A 19572-nucleotide genomic window follows, 5' to 3' on the forward strand; every position below is an offset into this window, starting at 1 on the left:
ACTGACCCCCTGTGACAAGTGACCCCTCCAACTGTATGAATACTGACCCATTATGGATGCTGTGAATATTATATATAAAGTACTGGCATGTATTGTACCAGTGGTATATCTTTCATCACCCCAAGCTGGTTTATTAACTTCAATGTCAATACTCTTGTGTACAGCAAAGCTATACTATTTACACAGCAAGTATTGTTGAAATGCTTAATCAATAAACACTTCCAAATTAGTGAGTAGTGGCCTTTTTTCTCCAAAGGGTGCAGGGACGGACTGGGAACGCAAAGCAGCCCTTGCAATTTTGTCAGACCAGCCCCCGCACGGAAGCTGGAAACGAAAGTAAGTGGATTATACTGGATTGCTGCTTTTGTTACTGGGGGCCCATATTGCAGCACCATTTCAAAATTGGCTCTCAGTAACAGAAATGGCCTCCAAAACCCCCTGCCCAAATACCCCCCTCCCCCCAGCCTCCCAGGGAAACGCCTGATGCCCACTATGGCCAGTCCGGCACTGGAAGGGTGGACTGCTTGTTTAATGGATTTTTTCCAAACTGCAGAGAGGTCCTCTGATGACTGCCACTATGGCCACCATCACTGAAGGCAGTAGTGGCATCCACGAAGTATAAACTGGGAGCCTCTAACTGCTTACCTTTCCCTGAGCTTGATGTGGAGTTAGCAAATACTAGACATAGGGATAACAAGACTTCACTGTCTGAAGCAACTGTCCTATTGGTCCTCTTCTTACTCCTGGTTGTATGCCAGAAGATCACTGACGAAAATATTGTCTGACATAGATACCTTGCACTAAGTATCATTTACAAAGATTTTAGGCCCATATTTATACTTTTTAGCGCTGCATTTGCATAATTTTTTTACGCAAATGCAGCGCAAAGTTCCAAAATATAATTGTATTTGTAAGTTTGCGCCGATTTTGCATCAAAAAACGACGCAAATGCGGCGATAAAAAAGTATAAATATGGGCCTTAGTATTTTTGCAAATTACCTTTAAGGCACAATATTTATGTCAGATGATACTTTGTTTACAATATTCTGGTGCCATACTACATAAGCTACTTAACAAAGCTATCCACATTGTTTACTAAGGTGCCTCCTCGTCCCCCCTCAGTTATGGGTTACACAGCTGTGTTGTAGATTAGGGGGTCGAGGGGTCTGAAGTGTTTTTCTCACAACCTTCAGCTGAAAAAAGGTATGTGGCTATTGTGAAGGTCTACACATTTTGACTTTCGGGTCAAAATCTGGATTTTCATAAAAACTTCACGTGTTCATCAAAAAAAGTTTAGAAGTGTGAAAAAGTGGCCTGAAACCTTGGTTAGGACCATTACAACTATGATTTTGTACGTATGTGGCACTAATATATTGTATCATTTATCCAGTTTCATAGTTGTAAGGAAAACATAGCAAGCACACTATCATGTTCACTCTAAATTTGCAAGAAAATGCAATATTGAGTGTCAACACTTGCAAGAAAATGGTGTGTTATAACATTAAACATAGTGTAAGAAAACTTGGGAAACGGCAAACTGTGTGAAGACCAAAATTAGGAATTTCACATATGTTCGTTCATGTAATAACAGCTTTGCAGTCTCTTAGTGTTCACTTAAAAATAGAAAAGGAACTGATTGTTCACTATGTACCTTCCATCAACAGTAATCTCCTCCAAAGTGGTTGAAAGGAGTGATTGGGCCCCAGGGCTTGCACTATTGCAGAATGCCACAATGGTGCTTATAGATTTTAAAGCAAGGTATCCATCATGGCTAATACCAGAAGATGGCGCCAGACTCTATGAGTTTGCTTACTCAAGCCCCGCAAAAACGTGTAACATGACTGGCAAAGACAGAAACCACTGCACCCGAGATGAGTGAAGTACATGCAATTGGTTAAACTGGGGTCCAAAATACAAAATAAGAGATGACGCAGGTGTAGCGTCCTCCCCAGCCGGGGTACTTGTAAATGAATCCACACAGGAGCTTGTTCCTACATGTATTTATTTCTCTGCCTGTAACCGCAAACTCAACATTCTAAAGATAAATCTATTCATCACAGTGAACACTTAGGTCCCAGTTCTACAAAGACCATCAGGCACCAAAAGGGTCCTGTCATTGCTAACTCACAATACACTACATCTCCCCCCTTGTTAAATAAAAAATACAATATTTTACACATATATATTACAACTCCTCTAGTCGTCGTGGAGCTCTGACCAAATGCCCAGATCGTGTCCTCTGAGGCTGTGAAGAGAATCACCCATGACTGGCAGTGGTGATGGAGGGACAGATGCTGTCAAGGGGCTCTCTACAATCTCAGTGACAGGAACTGACTTACTATTTTCTGATGAGCATTCGTGATGTAGTTCACAGATATCAGTCCCATCTCAGCAGCAGTATTGAAAATGAGTAAACAGGTACTTAGTGCAGTAACTTTAAGTACATGAATGGGTGCTTGTACGTTTGTCTTTTTGTGTCTCGTGGTTGCAATGAATGAATCTTGACTCTTTTATGGTGTCGATGCAGCCCATGTATACACTTTAGTCTTCAACAGTGTGAGTTGGGCAATGGAAACAGTTCATTGTGGTTCTCCTCCGGCATAATGTTTATCGATATACCACTGTCAATAATAAAAGGTATGGAGCAACAATTTACTTATAGTGGAATCTTTGGACAATGTTTGAATTACTTTTGTGGCTGTAGTCATTGACTTTTCTTTGACTCAAATTCTTCTTCGTATGCGGCAATTCTGACATGCGAACATTTTTCTGAGGTAAACATCAACATGGCACTTCCATTGCCTTCACTGTCACTTGACAATGAAACTGAGGAGCTCTTGTGTGAAGATTTAGATGTCAATCAACATCATTTAGTGCTGCTTTGCCTCAGCTGATGTTGCTGTGGCTCTTGTTCTTTAAAAAGTCCTTGCTGACCCTTCATCTTCAGCAAGGACAATCTCATCTCCCTCATTATTTTGTTCTACAAAATTCTAGAGAAAAGAATCTTTAACAGATTGCCAGCTGTCTTTCACAATGAATTTCTGGGATTCTTTTTGCCAATTGGACTCCACCAAGACACGTCTTTCTAACTTCTTACACATCCTCCTCACAGTCCAGCAAAGCAATCCCTCCCAAACTTATGATCTTCGTCATGTCTACAGCCTTCCATACTGTCACCCTTAGTATCCTGCTAACAGCATGACCTCTCTGGGTAAACGGCGATGGCACACTCAGGTCCACTCTTACCTAGCATATGATGCTGAGCTGCGAGCCATGATGCTCTAGTTTCACACTCAGCTTTCTACTGTCGGACCTCCCCTATGCCACCTCCTGTCCTGCATTTAAATCCACATCTTCTCCTTTTCCAGAATTATGTGGTAAGTGCTTCTCCCACAGAGTCGCATACATCCAGTGGACCTCACCATTGTCCATTGTCTTAGCAACAATTCATTAGAAAACTACCCATTTTAGTTCTAGTCAGTGCCAAATGTATATATATATGTTTAAACTTGTGCCTTAAATACATTTATTTATAATATAACATAGTTGTATGCCTATTTACATATATATATTTTAAATATGTATAGATTTAATATTATATTTATTAATATTTAATAATACATATTTAAATTATCTTTACATTTTACCCTAGAATGAACCAATTGCTTTATTTTAACATTAAACTGATATTACCTTTGCTTAGTTTTAATTATTTTAACAATTACATTTATTCAATTAACATCTCGGTTTTCTAAATAATTTTATTCAACATGTATTTTTAATTTAATGACTATATTGCCAATAGGTTAAGCACTATTAACTTCGGTTTACTTTCAATTAGTTTTGACAATTACATGTGATTACATATGTTTAAATACATTCACATATTGACTTGCCTGCGATGTAAAAGACTCCTGGTGTAAGGCTGTAGTATGTAATGGTAGTATATTGGTTTATTGCATGCTGTTTTGCTTTGCGCAGGACTTTTAAGTTAAAGTATTTATCAGAACCGGGATCCAAGAGGTTAAATTGTGGCTCTGAGACAGACTTCCACTGTCACCATCAGCAGCTGTGAATTTCTAGTGTAAGTCGTTGTGACATGCAATCAGTGACACAGAAACAACAGGCAGCTTCTCTCGGGTTATTTGACCTCTGCACTGTTATAACATATGTGTGAATCTGTGTTTATTTCTACACTCGCTCTTAATGACGTGTTGCTGTGTCGCGTATATTTGCATCAGCGTTTGATGCTATTTAATAGATCTTTTTGATACCCACAGTGCTTGAAATGGAAAAATTAAAGTGCAGGTACTCTGTGCCAAAGTACCTGCTTGTTTCCGAGAAGTGCCAGTACTCTCCAATCAAAAGTATTACGTTTTTCTTGAAATGTGCTGGTACGCTCACTTTCAAAATAGAAAAGTGCTGGTACTCAGTACCGGACAGTACCGGCTCATTTAAAGCACTGGATACCCACCTAAGTGGAAATGATTTATTCAACCTCAGGAGGACGAAAGTCTGATCAGAGCTGAAGGGATGCGAGTCTGTGCCGGTGGGGTCTAACACGGGACCCTGAAATAGGGTGACCCCCCGTCCGTAATTTCGCCCTGCCGTCCGTTGTCCTGATGGAAGGCTTAAAGGACGGCATTTGTCTGTAATTTTAGCCTTTCGCCAAAAGGACAAAGGACGGCAGGGCAAAATTATGGGCAGATTAGTTTCCCCAGCAGAAGTGGAAGGCAGGGAGTCTCCTGTGCTCGGAGGAAGAGAGGGAGGGGCAGACAGAACAGAAACAGACCTTCTTGCCAGAGTGTCTCCTTCTCCTAAAGAAATGCAAATGTGGGCAACTGGTAAATCTGCAAATGTAAAGGGGCTTGAAAACCTGCATCCAATTTAACCAAAAGGTGTTACTTGAAGCTTTCTGATGGCAAAGATATTTTCTTTTAGAGAGGTACTGCAATGGTGTTCCAAGGTGACCTGTGGAGTGTGTGGTTTTAATGGAGTGTTATAAAAAATGTTAGTTAAACTGTATATTATTCAAATCTATAATAGAGAAGCACTTTTTTCATTTCATCAAAATGTATTTGTGCCTATATATGATGTCATTGTATTTATATAACGCAAACTATCCCTGACTAAGCATTGAATGCATGTTTAAAATAAGGACTTACACATTCACAGTTCTTTCAGGGGCCTCGGTACCTCATAGTCCTAACAAACATTGGCAAAGCCAATAGGTCTAGTCTATGCAAGAGTTATTGGCCGATGTGTTCTAGCCATGTTATACACCAGAGTGGCACCTGTTCATGGCTAAAAGTTAGTGGCATAGTAGTGTGGAATGGAGTAGAGTGGCATAGGAGCATTGGCGAAGAGCCCAGTGGTGCAGGGTACAGTGCAGTGGTTTAGAGAGCAGTGGCATGGAGTGGCGTGGGACAGGGTAGAGTGGCATAGAGTGCAGTGGAGTAGAGTGGCATGCAATAGAGTGGCAGAGAGTACAGTAGTGTAGAGTGGTGCAGTGGCATAGAGTGCAGAGTAGACTTGTGTGGCAGAGAGTGCAGTGGCGTAGTGTAGAGTGGTGCAGTGCAGAGTAGAGTATAGTGCTACAGAGTGCAGTCGCGTAGAGTGGAGTGATGCAGAGTAGAGTGGCATAGATTGCAGTGGCTAGAATGCAGTAGTACATAGTAGATCGGTATACAGTACAGTGGTGGAGAGTCCAATGTTGCAGATTAGAGTGTCAGTGCAGTGATGTAGAGTGGAGCAGAGTGGTACAGAGAGCAGTGGCGTAGAGTACAGTGGTACAGAGTAGATGGCAGTGGCGTACAGTGCAGTTGTTTAGAGTGCATTGGTGCAGAGTGCAGTGGCATAGAGTGGCATGGGGTAGAGTAGCATAGAGTGCAGTGGAGAGAGTGGCATACAATAGAGTGGCAGAGAGTGCAGTAATGCAGAGTGGTGCAGTGTCATAGAATGTAGAGTAGACTCATGTGAGATAAATGTAGAGCCCCAGACATACACTCTAGTGCTGTGAGACTACAGAGAAGTTGTGGGTACCTCACATCCTGACATTAGGTGTGAGACTTTCACCCACGCCATCTGCCCTGCTGCTTAATTTTTTTTTAGGTTGAAAGTCAATGGGAGGTTAAGGTAAGCCAGATGTTTTTGTTCAATTTGTTTAAACTAGCATAAGGTTAATTACCTTAATGTTTCCCAAACTGTTTGCCAGGGGTTTTAAAATGTTCAGAAACATAATAAAAAATGTGCTGTTACTTTCTCTTCAAGAAAGATTGGGTAGATTTGGGTAGGGGTGATGGCCTTGCTGCAGTACTGAAGGGCATTAATTTAGTACTGAACAAGGACTTAATGTGACACTTGAATGGAGCATACCAGGAGGCAATCACAAAAAGACCACAGTGAATAAATAGTGCTATGTTAAAAAAGAGTAAATAAATGCCTGACAACATAGTGAGGCATGGCTTCTCTTGTGTGTGTCTGTAAAACTGATGTTTGTTCTTGAGCGACCTCTGACCTGATTTCGGCCAAGAGCTCGCTCCCCCACGTCCGCAGCACCCCCTTGCTGTGTCCGTGTCCCTGACCCCCGCCTACGCTGCTGCTAGCGTGTTCGAGGCCCGTCTAGTGGGCTTCTGGTAAGCTTTGTGCCGTTTTCTGTATTTGTGACTGTATTCTGTGCCCTGGTTAAATCTGCCTTTTGGCCCCATTTGCATCACTAAACTTGTGTGCATTGTGCCGTTTTTTTCCGTATTGTGACTGTATTGCTGTGCCTTGCTTTACTGTGCTTTATTGTGCCTTTTGCTCCTTTTTGCTTCCCATTTGTGCTTTTGCTTCCCTTAGTGCCTTCTTAGATTGTTTTGCCGCTTTTCACCCTTGTGCGCTACCCCTTGCCGCTTTCTCCTGCCGCTGCCTCCCTGTGGCCCGCCCCCTCGTGCCCCCATTCGTCGCTCCTTCCCCCCTCCCAGCTGCTCCTCCCTCCCCCCTCCCTTCTTAATGGCTGCCGCTGCGCGTCAAGGGTGAGCGACCTCTGACCTGATTTCGGCCAAGAGCTCGCTCCCCCACGTCTGCAGCACCACCTTGCTGTGTCCGTGTCCCTGACCTCCGCCCACGCTGCTGCTAGCGTGTTCGAGGCCCGTCTAGTGGGCTTCTGGTAAGCTTTGTGCCGTTTTCTGTATTTGTGACTGTATTCTGTGCCCTGGTTAAATCTGCCTTTTGGCCCCATTTGCCTCGCTAGACTTGTGTGCATTGTGCCGTTTTTCGCCGTATTGTGACTGTATTGCTGTGCCTTGCTTTATTGTGCTTTATTGTGCCTTTTGCTCCTTTTTGCTTCCCATTTGTGCTTTTGCTTCCCTTAGTGCCTTCTTAGATTGTTTCTCCGCTTTTTAACCCTTGTGCGCTCCCCCTTGACGCTTTCCCCTGCCGCTGCCTCCCTGCGACCCCGCCCCCCTTGCACCCCTATTCGCCGCTCCCTCCCGCCTCCCAGCTGCTCCTCCCTCCCCTCTTAATGGCTGGCGCACCAGAGGCACGCCAGAGGCAAGCCCGTCTGCGCCCATCCACGCCTGGACCGCGCCCAGCGCCACCCCCCCTGGTCCGCATGCCCCCCGCACCACCAGACGTCGCTACTCGGCCAACCAACTCAGCGCCCTCAACCCCGGCCGCCCCACAACATTTTTCCAGTCATCTCCAAAGAACACTAAGGGACCCTTCTCCTGCCTCGCCTGCAACTTCACCTGCGACAGAACAAGGAAACCTGCCACAACCTCAAAAAAACACCTCCACTGCATACTCCTCAACACACTCTCCGCAAGCAAGCACGCCATCGAGCTCTGGGACCTGCTCGACACCACCGCCCCAGACGTAGCCTTCCTGACCGAAACCTGGTGGAACGACTCCTCAGCACCTGACATCGCCATAGCCATCCCGGACGGCTACAAGATCACCAGAAGAGATCGCCCCAGCGGAATTGGACGAGGAATAGCCATCGCCCACCCTCAAAATCCACAGCCACAAGGATGACACTCTCAAGACCGCCGAACACCTACACTTCCAGATCCACACTGACTCCAACACCACCCTCAGGGGAACGCTCATCTACCGACCCCCAGGACCACGAGCACCCTTCAGCGACTCCATTGCCGACCTCACGAGGACCCACGCGCTCACCTCTATAGACTACATCCTCCTTGGAGACCTCAACTTCCACTTGGAGAACAACAACGACGCCAACACCACATCCCTGATCGACAACCTCTCCTACCTCGGCCTCAGACAACTGGTCAACACACCCACCCACATCGCCAGCCACACGCTCGATCCGATCTTCTCCGCAAGCAACCACGTCACCTTTAGCCACACCACCGAACTCCACTGGACCGACCAGCACTGCATCCACTTCACATTCAAGAAGCACATCGAACACCACCGCACCCAACTACCACCTCACCGCCGCTGGAGCAAAGTCACCGAAGACCAACTGACCAGCACCCTCGCCCAGAACCCGCCCACCGACTCCACTGACTCAGACACCGCCGCTCTCAACCTACGACAGTGGATCAACGACTGCGCCAACACCCTAGCACCACTCAAGAGGTCCACCGACAACCAAGGAAAGAAAAAAGCCGCCTGGTTCACTGATGAACTCCTCACCTCCAAACGCACCTTCCAGAAACTAAAGAAGAAATGGCTCCTCGAACACACACCCGACAGCCTGGCAGCCCACAAGGAGGCCACCCGCAAGCACCACAAGCTAATCCAACTCGCCAAACGTTCCCACTTCACAGAACGCCTGAACAACAACGCACACGACAGCAAAGAACTCTTCTGCATCGTGAAAGAGCTCTCCAACCCCAGCGCCAACTTCAATGACATCCCACCATCCCAAGAACTATGCGACGCCCTGTCCACCTTCTTCTATCAGAAGATCACCGACATCCACGACAGCCTCAACACCACGCCTCCGTCAGACCCCACCCCCGACAACTCCACCTGCACCAACCGCTACACCGCCTGGACCTACGTAGAAGACGCTAAAACTTGCAAGATCATGAACTCCATCCACTCAGGATCCCCTTCAGACCCATGCCCCCACCACGTCTACAACAAAGCCGACTCTACCATCGCCCCCCAACTTCGAAAGGTCATCAACTTATCCTTCGAAACCACGACTTTCCAGGACAGCTGGAAGCACGCCGAAATCCACGCCCTCCTCAAGAAACCCAAGGCAGACCGCAACGACCTCAAAAACTTCCGCCCGATCTCCCTCCTCCCCTTCCCGGCGAAGGTCATCGAGAAGATCGTCAACGCTCAGCTCACCCACCACCTCGAGGACAACTCCATCCTGGACCCCTCCCAGTCTGGCTTCAGACGCAACCACAGCACCAAGACTGCTCTCCTCGCCGACATAGATGACATCAGACAGCAAATGGACAACGGCAAAACATCAGCCCTCATCCTCCTGGACCTTTCCGCAGCCTTCGACACGGTTTGCCACCGCACCCTACTAACACGCCGCCACAAAGCCGGAATACAAGAAAAAGCCCTCAACTGGATCTCCTCCTTTCTCTCCGGCAGAACCCAGAGAGTCCGACTCCCACCCTTCCGCTCCGAAGCCACCAACATCATCTGCGGCGTACCCCAAGGCTCCTCTCTAAGCCTGGCGCTGTTCAACGTCTACATGGCCCCCCTCGCACAACTGGCCCGTCAGCACAACCTCAACATTCTCTCCTACACCGACGACACCCAGCTCATCCTCTCCCTCACCAAAGACCCACACACCGCCAAAGCCAACCTCCACGAGGGATTGAAGTCCATCGCCGAGTGAATGAAAAACAGCCGCCTGAAGTTGAACTCCGACAAGACGGAGGTCCTCATCCTCGGACGCACCCCCTCAGCCTGGGACAACTCCTGGTGGCCCACCGCGCTGGGACCCCCTCAAACGCCAACCAAGCACGCACGCAACCTGGGTTTCGTCCTCGACTCCGCCCTCACCATATCCAGGCAGGTCAACGCAGTTTCCTCCTCCTGCTACAACACCCTCTGCATGCTCAGTAGAATCTACAAATGGATCCTGACGGATACCAGAAAAACGGTGACCCAGGCCCTCGTCAGCAGTAGACTAGACTATGGCAACGCACTCTACACAGGCATCCCAGCGAAAGACATCCGACGCCTCCAACGCATCCAAAACGCCTCTGCCCGACTGGTCCTCGACGCACCCTGCCGATGCCACATCTCCCACCTCCTGAAAGACCTCCACTAGCTCCCCGTGGACAAGAGGATCACCTTCAAGCTCCTCACCCACGCTCACAAGGCACTCCACAAAGCTGGACCAGCCTACTTGAACAACAGACTAAACTTCTACACTCCCTCCCGCCAACTCCGCTCCGCCAACCTCGCCCTCGCCATCGTTCCCCGATTCCAACGCAAGACCTCTGGCGGCAGATCCTTCTCTTACCTCGCCGCCAAGACCTGGAACACCCTCCCGAACCCCTGACAGACCCAGGACCTTCTCACCTTCAGGAGACTCCTCAAAACCTGGCTCTTCGGCCAGTAGCAGCAGCCCCCCCCCCTCCTCAGCGCCTTGAAACACTAACGGGTACGTAGTGCGCTCTATAAATCTTGTGATTGATTGATGATTGATTGATTTAATTGTTGTCTTGAATTTTGACCCTTAGCCCTGAATTTTTGTCCTGAATTTTTACCCTTTGTCCTGAATTTTTTACAGTCCTGTCCAGAATTTGCATCAATGCCAGGTGGTCACCCTACCCTGAAAGCACTGTTGTGAGTTATTAAACCACCAATGCGAGCCTTCATGACGTGAAGTTACAACAGATTGGAGTGTCGTCTTTAATAACAGAACCACAAAGACACGCGGAAGTTTTTTTTGAAAATTAGACCAGAAGTAGCTCCCTTTCCAGATACTACGACACGCGCAGGCGTAGCAGGGCCCCGTCCCGGCCTGTAATCTCTCACACTCTCCCGCCACACGTGAGCTCTCGGTGTGCTCAGCCGGAAGTGTGACGTAACCACACGCATGGCTTTGTCATGGACGCCGCTAATTTCTATATTAGCTGCAGCAATTAATAAACTGGTGTGCTTTAATTAGCACTCTTATTCATCGCCTTCCGTGTACGTGTGGCCTACTCACAAAACATGCCAAGCAAGTTACAACATGCTGTGCGAGCACAGGGAAGTATTTAACACCCAATTCCCTCAGGTTTTGGCCGGAAGCAACCTGCAGTAACTGGAGGCATTAAGTAATGCTCCAGCCTGTCATCCTTCCAGGGCGCACTCAGTTGTCCCATTCATTTATGGACGCCCTTATTCAGCACTTTTTCTCAAAACGCTTTAAAACGAAAATACAATGTGAGACATTAACGACTATAAACTTAAAAACCTGTAGTGTACTTCGTAATAACTTGTTTTTACAGCACTTGCTACGCGGATTTGCTGTTTTATAAGCACTAAAGTGGCAGATGGACGTCTGTCACCATGCATGGAGGTCATCTCGTGACGGATGAAAGCGTGAGTCAGCCCATATAGGATGTAAACATGAATATGCAGCTGAGGATTACTCACGCATACCTTCCAGGAAGTAGTTTACGCACCGGACCAATTTGCTGAATCCCAAGATGTATGAGGGAATGTAGAGGTTTAATATAAAAACGAGCCATCTCCCGACATTACTCAAGAGTTTCCCTTGTTGGGGAAACAGGAGTTCTACCCCATAGAAACTCGCAGTAATAATTTGACTACTCATGCACACGATGCAGAACTATCTCATGGTTGAGGTAACATCTGTCCGATTGTTTCCCCAGGTAAAAGATCCAGAATATCGGAATTATCACCAGAAATCGGCATAGTAACACCAATATCCCAGGTCATTCCATAGGGACAACCCAGTGCTTAATTTGTCAATAAAAAGGTGCCGGTGCTCAAAGCCCTTTTCTTAAACACGCGGCTGCTGTAATGAAATGTGCGAACACGGAATACTGAGACAGCTTAATCCTGAAGCCATCTCGGGCCTCTTTAATCCATTTAAAACCACTCCCTGCCACTTCAGCCCACTCTTGCAGCTTTCTCTCATTGTGATGCTATTTCGATTTTCTCTTCCTCCGTCTGTCCCAAACGTGTCTTTTGCTCGCTGCAAATGCTTGAGGCAGAAGACTAAGGGGGTCATTCTGACCCCGGCGGTCTCAGACCGCCGGGGCCAGGGTCGGCAGGAGCACCGCCGACAGACCGGCGGTGCCCCGCAGGGCATTCTGACCGCGGCGGTTCGGCCGCGGTCAGACTAGGAAAACCGGCGGTCTCCCGCCGGTTTTCCGCTGCCCTACAGAATCCTCCATGGCGGCGGAGCGCGCTCCGCCGCCATGGGGATTCTGACACCCCCTACCGCCATCCTGTTCCTGGCGGGTCTCCCGGCAGGAACAGGATGGCGGTAGGGGGTGCCGCGGGGCCCCTGTAAGAGGGCCCCACTTGGTATTTCAGTGTCTGCTTTGCAGACACTGAAATACGCGACGGGTGCCACTGCACCCGTCGCACCTTCCCACTACGCCGGCTCCATTCAGAGCCGGCGTCCTCGTGGGAAGGTTGATTTCCACTGGGCTGGCGGGCGGCCTTTTGGCGGTCGCCCGCCAGCCCAGTGGAAATCCCAGAATCACCGCAGCGGTCTGGCGACCGCGGTGCGGTGTTCTGGCGGGGGTACTTTGGCGGGCGGCCTCCGCCGCCCGCCAAGGTAAGAATCACCCCCTAAGTCCCGGCCCTCAAAAGTAAGTGCTTGTGCTCAGCACCGGAAATAACAAGCACAAATTAAGCACTGGAACAAACACTTAAAACCGTGGTCATTTTGCGCGCAAAATTACTACCTTGGATTTCCCCTGACTGAATGAAGGCATTGAGATGCAAAATCTCAAAAATATAAATGCATAAAAATGGGCTGTCAACATTTCAACCTTACAAAAATACCTTGCATCAATAAATTCGACCAGTTTTAATTCCCTAAATCCAGTCAAACACTGTGACTGACTTGCCTAATTTATTATGGATGAAAGTGAATCAATGAAGTGCTCATTCACCACAGGGGACTGTGTTGGCACTATTTAAAAATATCAAAGATTCATGGTTATCCAAGTCAATGTTGCTAATCCTATCTACCTAGCAAGGATGAAAAGCTGAGTGGGCCCAACAGAATTTTAACTTGTGACCTTGAGCTCAGGCACAGGTCCCTGCAGAGAATGCTTTAATACACCGACCCACCAGACCAGGTTAATCAAGATCTGGTCATAGTTGTGGCCACTTGCTTCTTTGAGGGATTAGATGTATGGTTTTTGGTAGGTATGTTTGAAGTTCAAAATTTTCACTTTCTGTGTTTTTTTGCATTACAGCAAGAACATTTACCTATCGTCTTGTATGCCACAAGGCACGCCCTGAAGGGCACAGAAGGTGATGTTGCAGCCCTGGAGCGTAACTTTGGTTGGTATTGGGGTATGGCACTCCCCAAATAAATGCATTTTTTGTTTGGTAGTTGAGCATCGAGAACCTGAGTCGGGTTAGCTATTACTGTGGCGGTTTTTCGCATCCAGAACCAAGAATAAAAGACAAAACCTTTTGATTAAAATATTAGAGAGAGAGAGCTACAACTGATGGCTAAAGTTAAACACATGAAACCAGATAAACTGGAATCAATACCAGCTTTCCTGCTTATCCAAATTGTGTGATCCTAGGCACATATTTTATGTCACAGAGTCTCCTTCTTTCTTTATTATCACTTATGAGCTCACTTTACTTGTGTTCACGATGAGCACTGCACAAGAGCCTCATGTTTGAGATCATAGACTGTGATGTCGCTGATTCTATATTAAGAATTTAGACCACTTTAGATAGTACTTGACTATTGACTTGCCTCTTGGTTCACTAATGGTATTGGTGGCGGGGGTGGCGGGTGAGCTGGACCAATGAATGTTTAAAAAACTATCACTGTCAATAAATGTCTGTCCACGGATTGATATAATCTGATGTACTAAGGTGCAACGCTTGCCCATGCTAAAGAAATACACTTTTAAAAAAATGTTGAAGCAATTGTATTGGATTTTTACATTATGTTTGTTTCCCGACATACTTTCCAAATGTTTCCATAGCTCAGCTCGTTAGAGTCAAGCCAGACCCAAAGCATGGCTTGCCCTATTATTTTTGCCTGTGGACCCACCTTTGTGGCTTGGGTTTAGGACGCAGCCATCAGTCACTTGATAAACTGATTTGTAAAAGGCCAGGACTAGAAACATGGAGTCCTGCCCGCCTGCACTGATTTTCACGATTCTACATTCAAGGCTTCCTGTAGCAGAGACAAGGAAGAGCGCATCCACTGAAAATACATTTAAAATAAGTGATCCAAAGGCAAGTAATCCAGGCCGTTGTGTTGTACATGACCGTACTCATGAGCTCCCCACCAGAACTACCAGGCCCAGGTGGGACGGGCAGGGGTGTAGCTTCTCCGGGGATGTTTGGAATGTGACACCCATCAAATACAAATTTGGGTTGTAATTTAAGTCTGAGGGCTTTGAGTCGGGTCTGCTATATCTGTCTCAGTTTTTCACATCATTCTCATTTCACTAAATGCTTTTAATTTATTATTTTTTTGGATAGGGATCTCAAATATGTATAGTGTCTGGTTTGCCCAAAAAAGTAGTAAATCTGTACCCATATATGTACCCCTTGAATGGGTAAAATTTTTAATACTTTTTGCAATTCACAAACATTGGCAGTACTAGTCTGTGAAAGCTGCACCAGTCTCAGGTTTCCAGGCAAACACCTGGCAATCAAAAGCCCCAAATGTGTTGGGATGAATACTTTATTTGCAAGTACTGCCCAGTGGCAATCACTCCCGGAAGCATTTGAACCTATTGCTTTTCACCCACTGTGTCACTTTATACAAAGGCCCATCTCATGCAAATCAGTCCTGAGACTGTTCATTATGGAAACAATCCTTCCACGCCTTGGTCAACTCATCCCTCCACCCTGCAGCTCACTGCTTTGGCAGATGAGAGACTTGAGAACTCAACCCCCTGAATCTCGCTGACTAAGCTACATCCCTGGTTGCACCACAATATCACAGTTTGAAATGTCACCCTAGATACATATTGAGACCACAATAATGACTTCCAAAATATCTTCAAGGCACAATTAATAATAAGAAAACTGAACTTACCTTGACAATACTTGTGAGCTGCTCTGATGATCATTATGTGCCTGTATGTTGATATTTCAGGGGTCAATGTTTTTACATGTAATCTTGAAGGGGTTACACATATTCAGTGGTGTGAGATAATGTATATTTAGCGAAGAACATACACATCATCTGCTTAGGGTATCCACATAACACTGGGTTGCTACCCCTGGAGTGATGAGATAGGTGCCAGGTGTCGGTCGGCCCAGTGATTCGAGATCTCCGCTGGGGGTGGGTGGACAGCGGGTTATTGCTGGAGGGCCGGACACTGCCTGGCAACGCAGGATGGCACAGAGAGAGAACCTGGCTCCAGTGTAGCCTTTTATACCTACCTGGGATGCGAGAAGTGTACGGTGCCTAAAAGAACTGGGGGACATATTTAAAACAGATTGGCGTAGGGCTGCTCCATAAACCTTTTTGCTCTGCTGTCCTATGCCAATGTGAAGGGGCAGGATTGCACAATATTCACGAAATACAGTGCATTACAGTCCTTTCACCCAGCGCAAAATTTGGTGTCCAGCACCAACACGGGCACCCTTGCCCCATGGTGCAAGCAGGGGTGCCTGTGTTGCATTCAGGATTGTTTTTGTGCAGGAAGAGAAAACTTCCTGCACACATAACAATCCGGAGAGGTGATTTCCTCTTTCTATATGTGCTGCAGAATGCAGCACACAAGGATAGAAGAAAACATGAGGCGAAATAAAAAATATTTCTCCTCGTTACACCTGCTCTGGGGAAGGGGAAGGTTTTGGGGCTGTCCCAGGTTTACGTCATAGAGTAAATCTGGGGCAGCATCAAAATCCACGGGTATTGCGTGGAAAACCACTGCAACGCCCATGGAATGCTCCCCTGATGCAGATTAAGGCAACGCAGCGACTTGTGCTATCTTGCCTTACTATATACCTAGAAGGCCTTAAAAAGCCACGCAAAGTGGCTTTGCGTGGCCTCATAGATACGGTTCTGCGGTCTTCACCACCATACCCGAGGCGTCTCTTGGGGGGGCGATGGGGCATTATGCACCAGGCCCTGTGCTTTTCAGTGCCCTGCATGCCATCTTCATATTTAGTTTTCTGAGGCAACCCTGCTGTGTTTATTGCCGCTACTACAACCTTCCACTAAACGAGGCCCGGTGCTGGGGCCGCCATGTTTTATTTTTCTGAGGAGATTTTTTTATACCTAGGTTAAAGCTCTCAAAATGACACAACACAAAGTTTTTGACTGTGGCACCACATAAAGCTTCAACTGGCCAAGGCATGGTGTAGGAGCCGTGAGGCACATAGAGGCCCGGCAGTCACAGACACAGCCCTGCGGAGCCCACAATGACATTGTTGGCATCAGGAAGTGTGTCATAGAATGAAGCATCATTGGTCTATTGTGGGGTCTTAGAGGGGAGTGATGCCCAATATTGCCAGTCTGTCCTTGCCAATGGATGCTGAGGACACAGGAGATGGCTCATCAGTAAATAGAGTCTATCCAGGGCCCATGATACCCTAGAGAAGCAAAGAGAGTGCAACATGAGGCGACCCCTAAGTGACACTCATGGAGGTATGAAAGAACAATCCATTACTGGAGGCCACCAGGGGACACTTTGGGACTGTTATAGAAATGTATATAGCGTACCAAAAACAACTCAACACAGTGCCACACCACACCAAACCACACATACCACTGAGCACTTCAAAAGAACACGAAACACAACAATCAAGGATGTTTAAGAGAATCAGTGAGGTGGGGGAACGTGGATGAAGATGAGGGGAGATAGAGCCAAGCGAGAAGCCAGGTTGGACTAGAGAGAAGGGCCTGGCAGCACGAGGACAGGTGGAGAATGCATTTTTGACTATAAGATTATTTGGATAATTTTTAAAAGAAGGAGTAGAGTGAAGTGCCTAATTTGTGCCAGTAGTTGCAGGTGGTAGGCACCACCACTCATTTGTAGGGTCTGGACTTTTATTCCTCATCAAACTTTGACCCAGATAAGGAAAGAGAGAGAGAGGGAGAAAGAAGAAGGGAGATCATGATCTGAAAACAATGACAAAGGGGGAGAGTGAAAATGAAAGGACCCTGCCAAACTAAGGTGAAGGTCGGGAAATGCAGGGTGAGGGAAGAAAAAGGCCTGAGGGTTACAAGTCAAAACAACCTTGGTATTACACAACCTCAGCAGCATCAGCGGTAGGCTCGTAAGAAAGTCTCTGGGACCCTGCACCCGTATTACTGTTGAAGAAGCACTGGCAAGTGGCCTGGTAAGGAAGGGAGCAGTGTCAAGCAAATATAATTTTTCAGATCCAGGCTGGGACAAAAGTAGAGTGTATTTGTTTTGTGTGGCTGTCCTGAAACTCTGGTCTGGATCTGGTACTCCTCACCACATGTGGGAGACTCCTGCCATATGTGATATCACCAACTAATATACAATTTAAAAACAAGAAGATTATTTGTCTCAGAAATTAAAATTATACCAAATTGTCTGTTTTTTTCTGATACGAATACAATGTACCAGGAAAAAGGGCAGGCACAGTCATACGCACTCATATCCGCTCAAACAGACACACGTATCCTAGCAACTAGCAAGCCTATTTCATGATGGATGTCTAGTCTTCATAGCTACACCACTCATGCTTCATATACAATTATAACATGTTGTCATATGTGTCTGTTCAATACCGTCTCCCAAAGAATACGTTTTAGGTAGAAGAAAGATAGAGTTATCCCCAGAGATATACCCAGTTTTCATGATCTGACATGTTTTTGGCAGTGCTTAATGTATATTAAAAAAAAAAACTTTTTAACTACAGGTTTAAGGTCAAGCTTTATGAAAAAAAATAAAGCTAAATTAAATAGTTTCATGCTCCACTAATGAACTTTGCTTAAAAATACACCCACAGCACCGCCATGTGGTGATTTCAGATGAATATGTGTCGGTGTTTTCAAATAAGTCCCGGTGCTGAGCACCGGAAAACACCAACATAAATTAAGCACTGTTTTTTGGGATTTTTGTATTATCTGCCTTTAAAGGTATTTCAGGCAGCTCGGCAACCGTTGCCAAGAGCACGATAGTGATCTACAGAGCACATTCTTATGCAACATCAGCATCTCGAGCGTGGGATGCTGTGGGGCAGGTAATTGACACAGTATGGACCCTTGCGGTTACATGGCATATCACACAAATATTTCTAAAATGATTTCCTCTAAAACCACATCATTTTGGCGTCGAAACCAGGAGCACGGCTCAGGTCTCCGTCTTATAACGAAGCTGCTAGACCACAGTTGAATAACTGAATATGTAAATAATGTTAAGCACATGTACATTTATCTGGTGGATGCTCTGAACATCTGGAGTGATGCGGCCTTCCTGGACCGGCGTTGGTCACCTTGGTCAAGATCTGAGCTCTGTTTCTTTTGGTTCGGCAATAATCTCAATAATGCCCCTGCAGAAAATATTCCCAGAAATGAACTCTAACATACTACTTTACTTAATAAGAAGGTCACCAGCAGAGGCGTAGCTTGGTCAGTAAGGTGGGGGGGGGGGGAGAGTCATATTTCCCATCAATCACGCTGGCATTAATCTTCAAATAAATTAAACAACAAGCAAGGCGCGGGAAAGGGGCTTAAGTGGCAGTGGGAAGGGTTAGGAGTGCCTTTTGGTAGGGGCACTAAGTGAGAGAAAACACAACATTTTGTAAAATAACCAACATTTTTAAGGCTGCCAAAACAGAAAAGGGAGAGAGTGTGTGTAAGATTGTCTGTGTGTATGTAAAAATCCAAGTGACACCCCACCAAACCCGACTGCAATCACCTGTACCCAACTTTTTACCAGAAAATATTTTTTTGGGGGGGTGTAGCACCCCAAACACCCTTCCACCTGAAGCCACGCCCCTGGTCCCCAGCCCATTTCACAGAATAAAGGAAGAATAAATGCTGGAATGTTAAGCTACACGTTGTTATGAGCCCCCTTGTAATACAGTGAAGCCAGTAAATCTCAGAGAGGTTTGTGTACCTGGTAAGGGTGGGTGGACAGGGCTCCCTTCCTCCTGGGTCCAGGCTTGGGGAAGTCCTCTGGGAGATGTGGCACAGCGCTCTGCTGCTGCTGCTGGGCCATGGCTCGCCACCAGCTCGCGCAGCTCATCACCTGAAACTAAGTCATGTCTGATAACAGGTGTCCTATAAAGTCATCCCATGCCCCGCCCCTCCATTCATTAGGGACTTAAAGAGGCGCGAGGACAGCATCACTCCTGCTGTGACCTGGATCCGCCCTCCCTTTGGCCGGGTGCCACGAAGGCTAGTGCCACAGATGCAGGCCGTGAGTTTCAACAGGCAGGCGCACTGCGGAGAAGGAAAAACATTGGTTGAAAAACAAA

At 46.7% G+C, this 19572-nt stretch overlaps 1 protein-coding gene across 1 annotated transcript in view; it reads right to left on the reverse strand.

Annotated features, from left to right (window-relative positions):
- Positions 1-19336, reverse strand: part of PLA2G4D (phospholipase A2 group IVD) — an 82517-nt gene extending 63181 nt beyond the window's left edge. The window contains exon 1 of the mRNA XM_069208776.1: positions 19212-19336. Within this exon, the coding sequence (XP_069064877.1) occupies positions 19212-19313 (102 nt within the window). The 5' untranslated portion in view covers positions 19314-19336. The remainder of the gene's footprint in view (positions 1-19211) is intronic.
- Between the last annotated feature and the right edge of the window lie 236 nt (positions 19337-19572).

This window comes from Pleurodeles waltl, chromosome 9 (assembly GCF_031143425.1).
Source record: "Pleurodeles waltl isolate 20211129_DDA chromosome 9, aPleWal1.hap1.20221129, whole genome shotgun sequence".
Classification (NCBI taxonomy): domain Eukaryota; kingdom Metazoa; phylum Chordata; class Amphibia; order Caudata; family Salamandridae; genus Pleurodeles; species Pleurodeles waltl.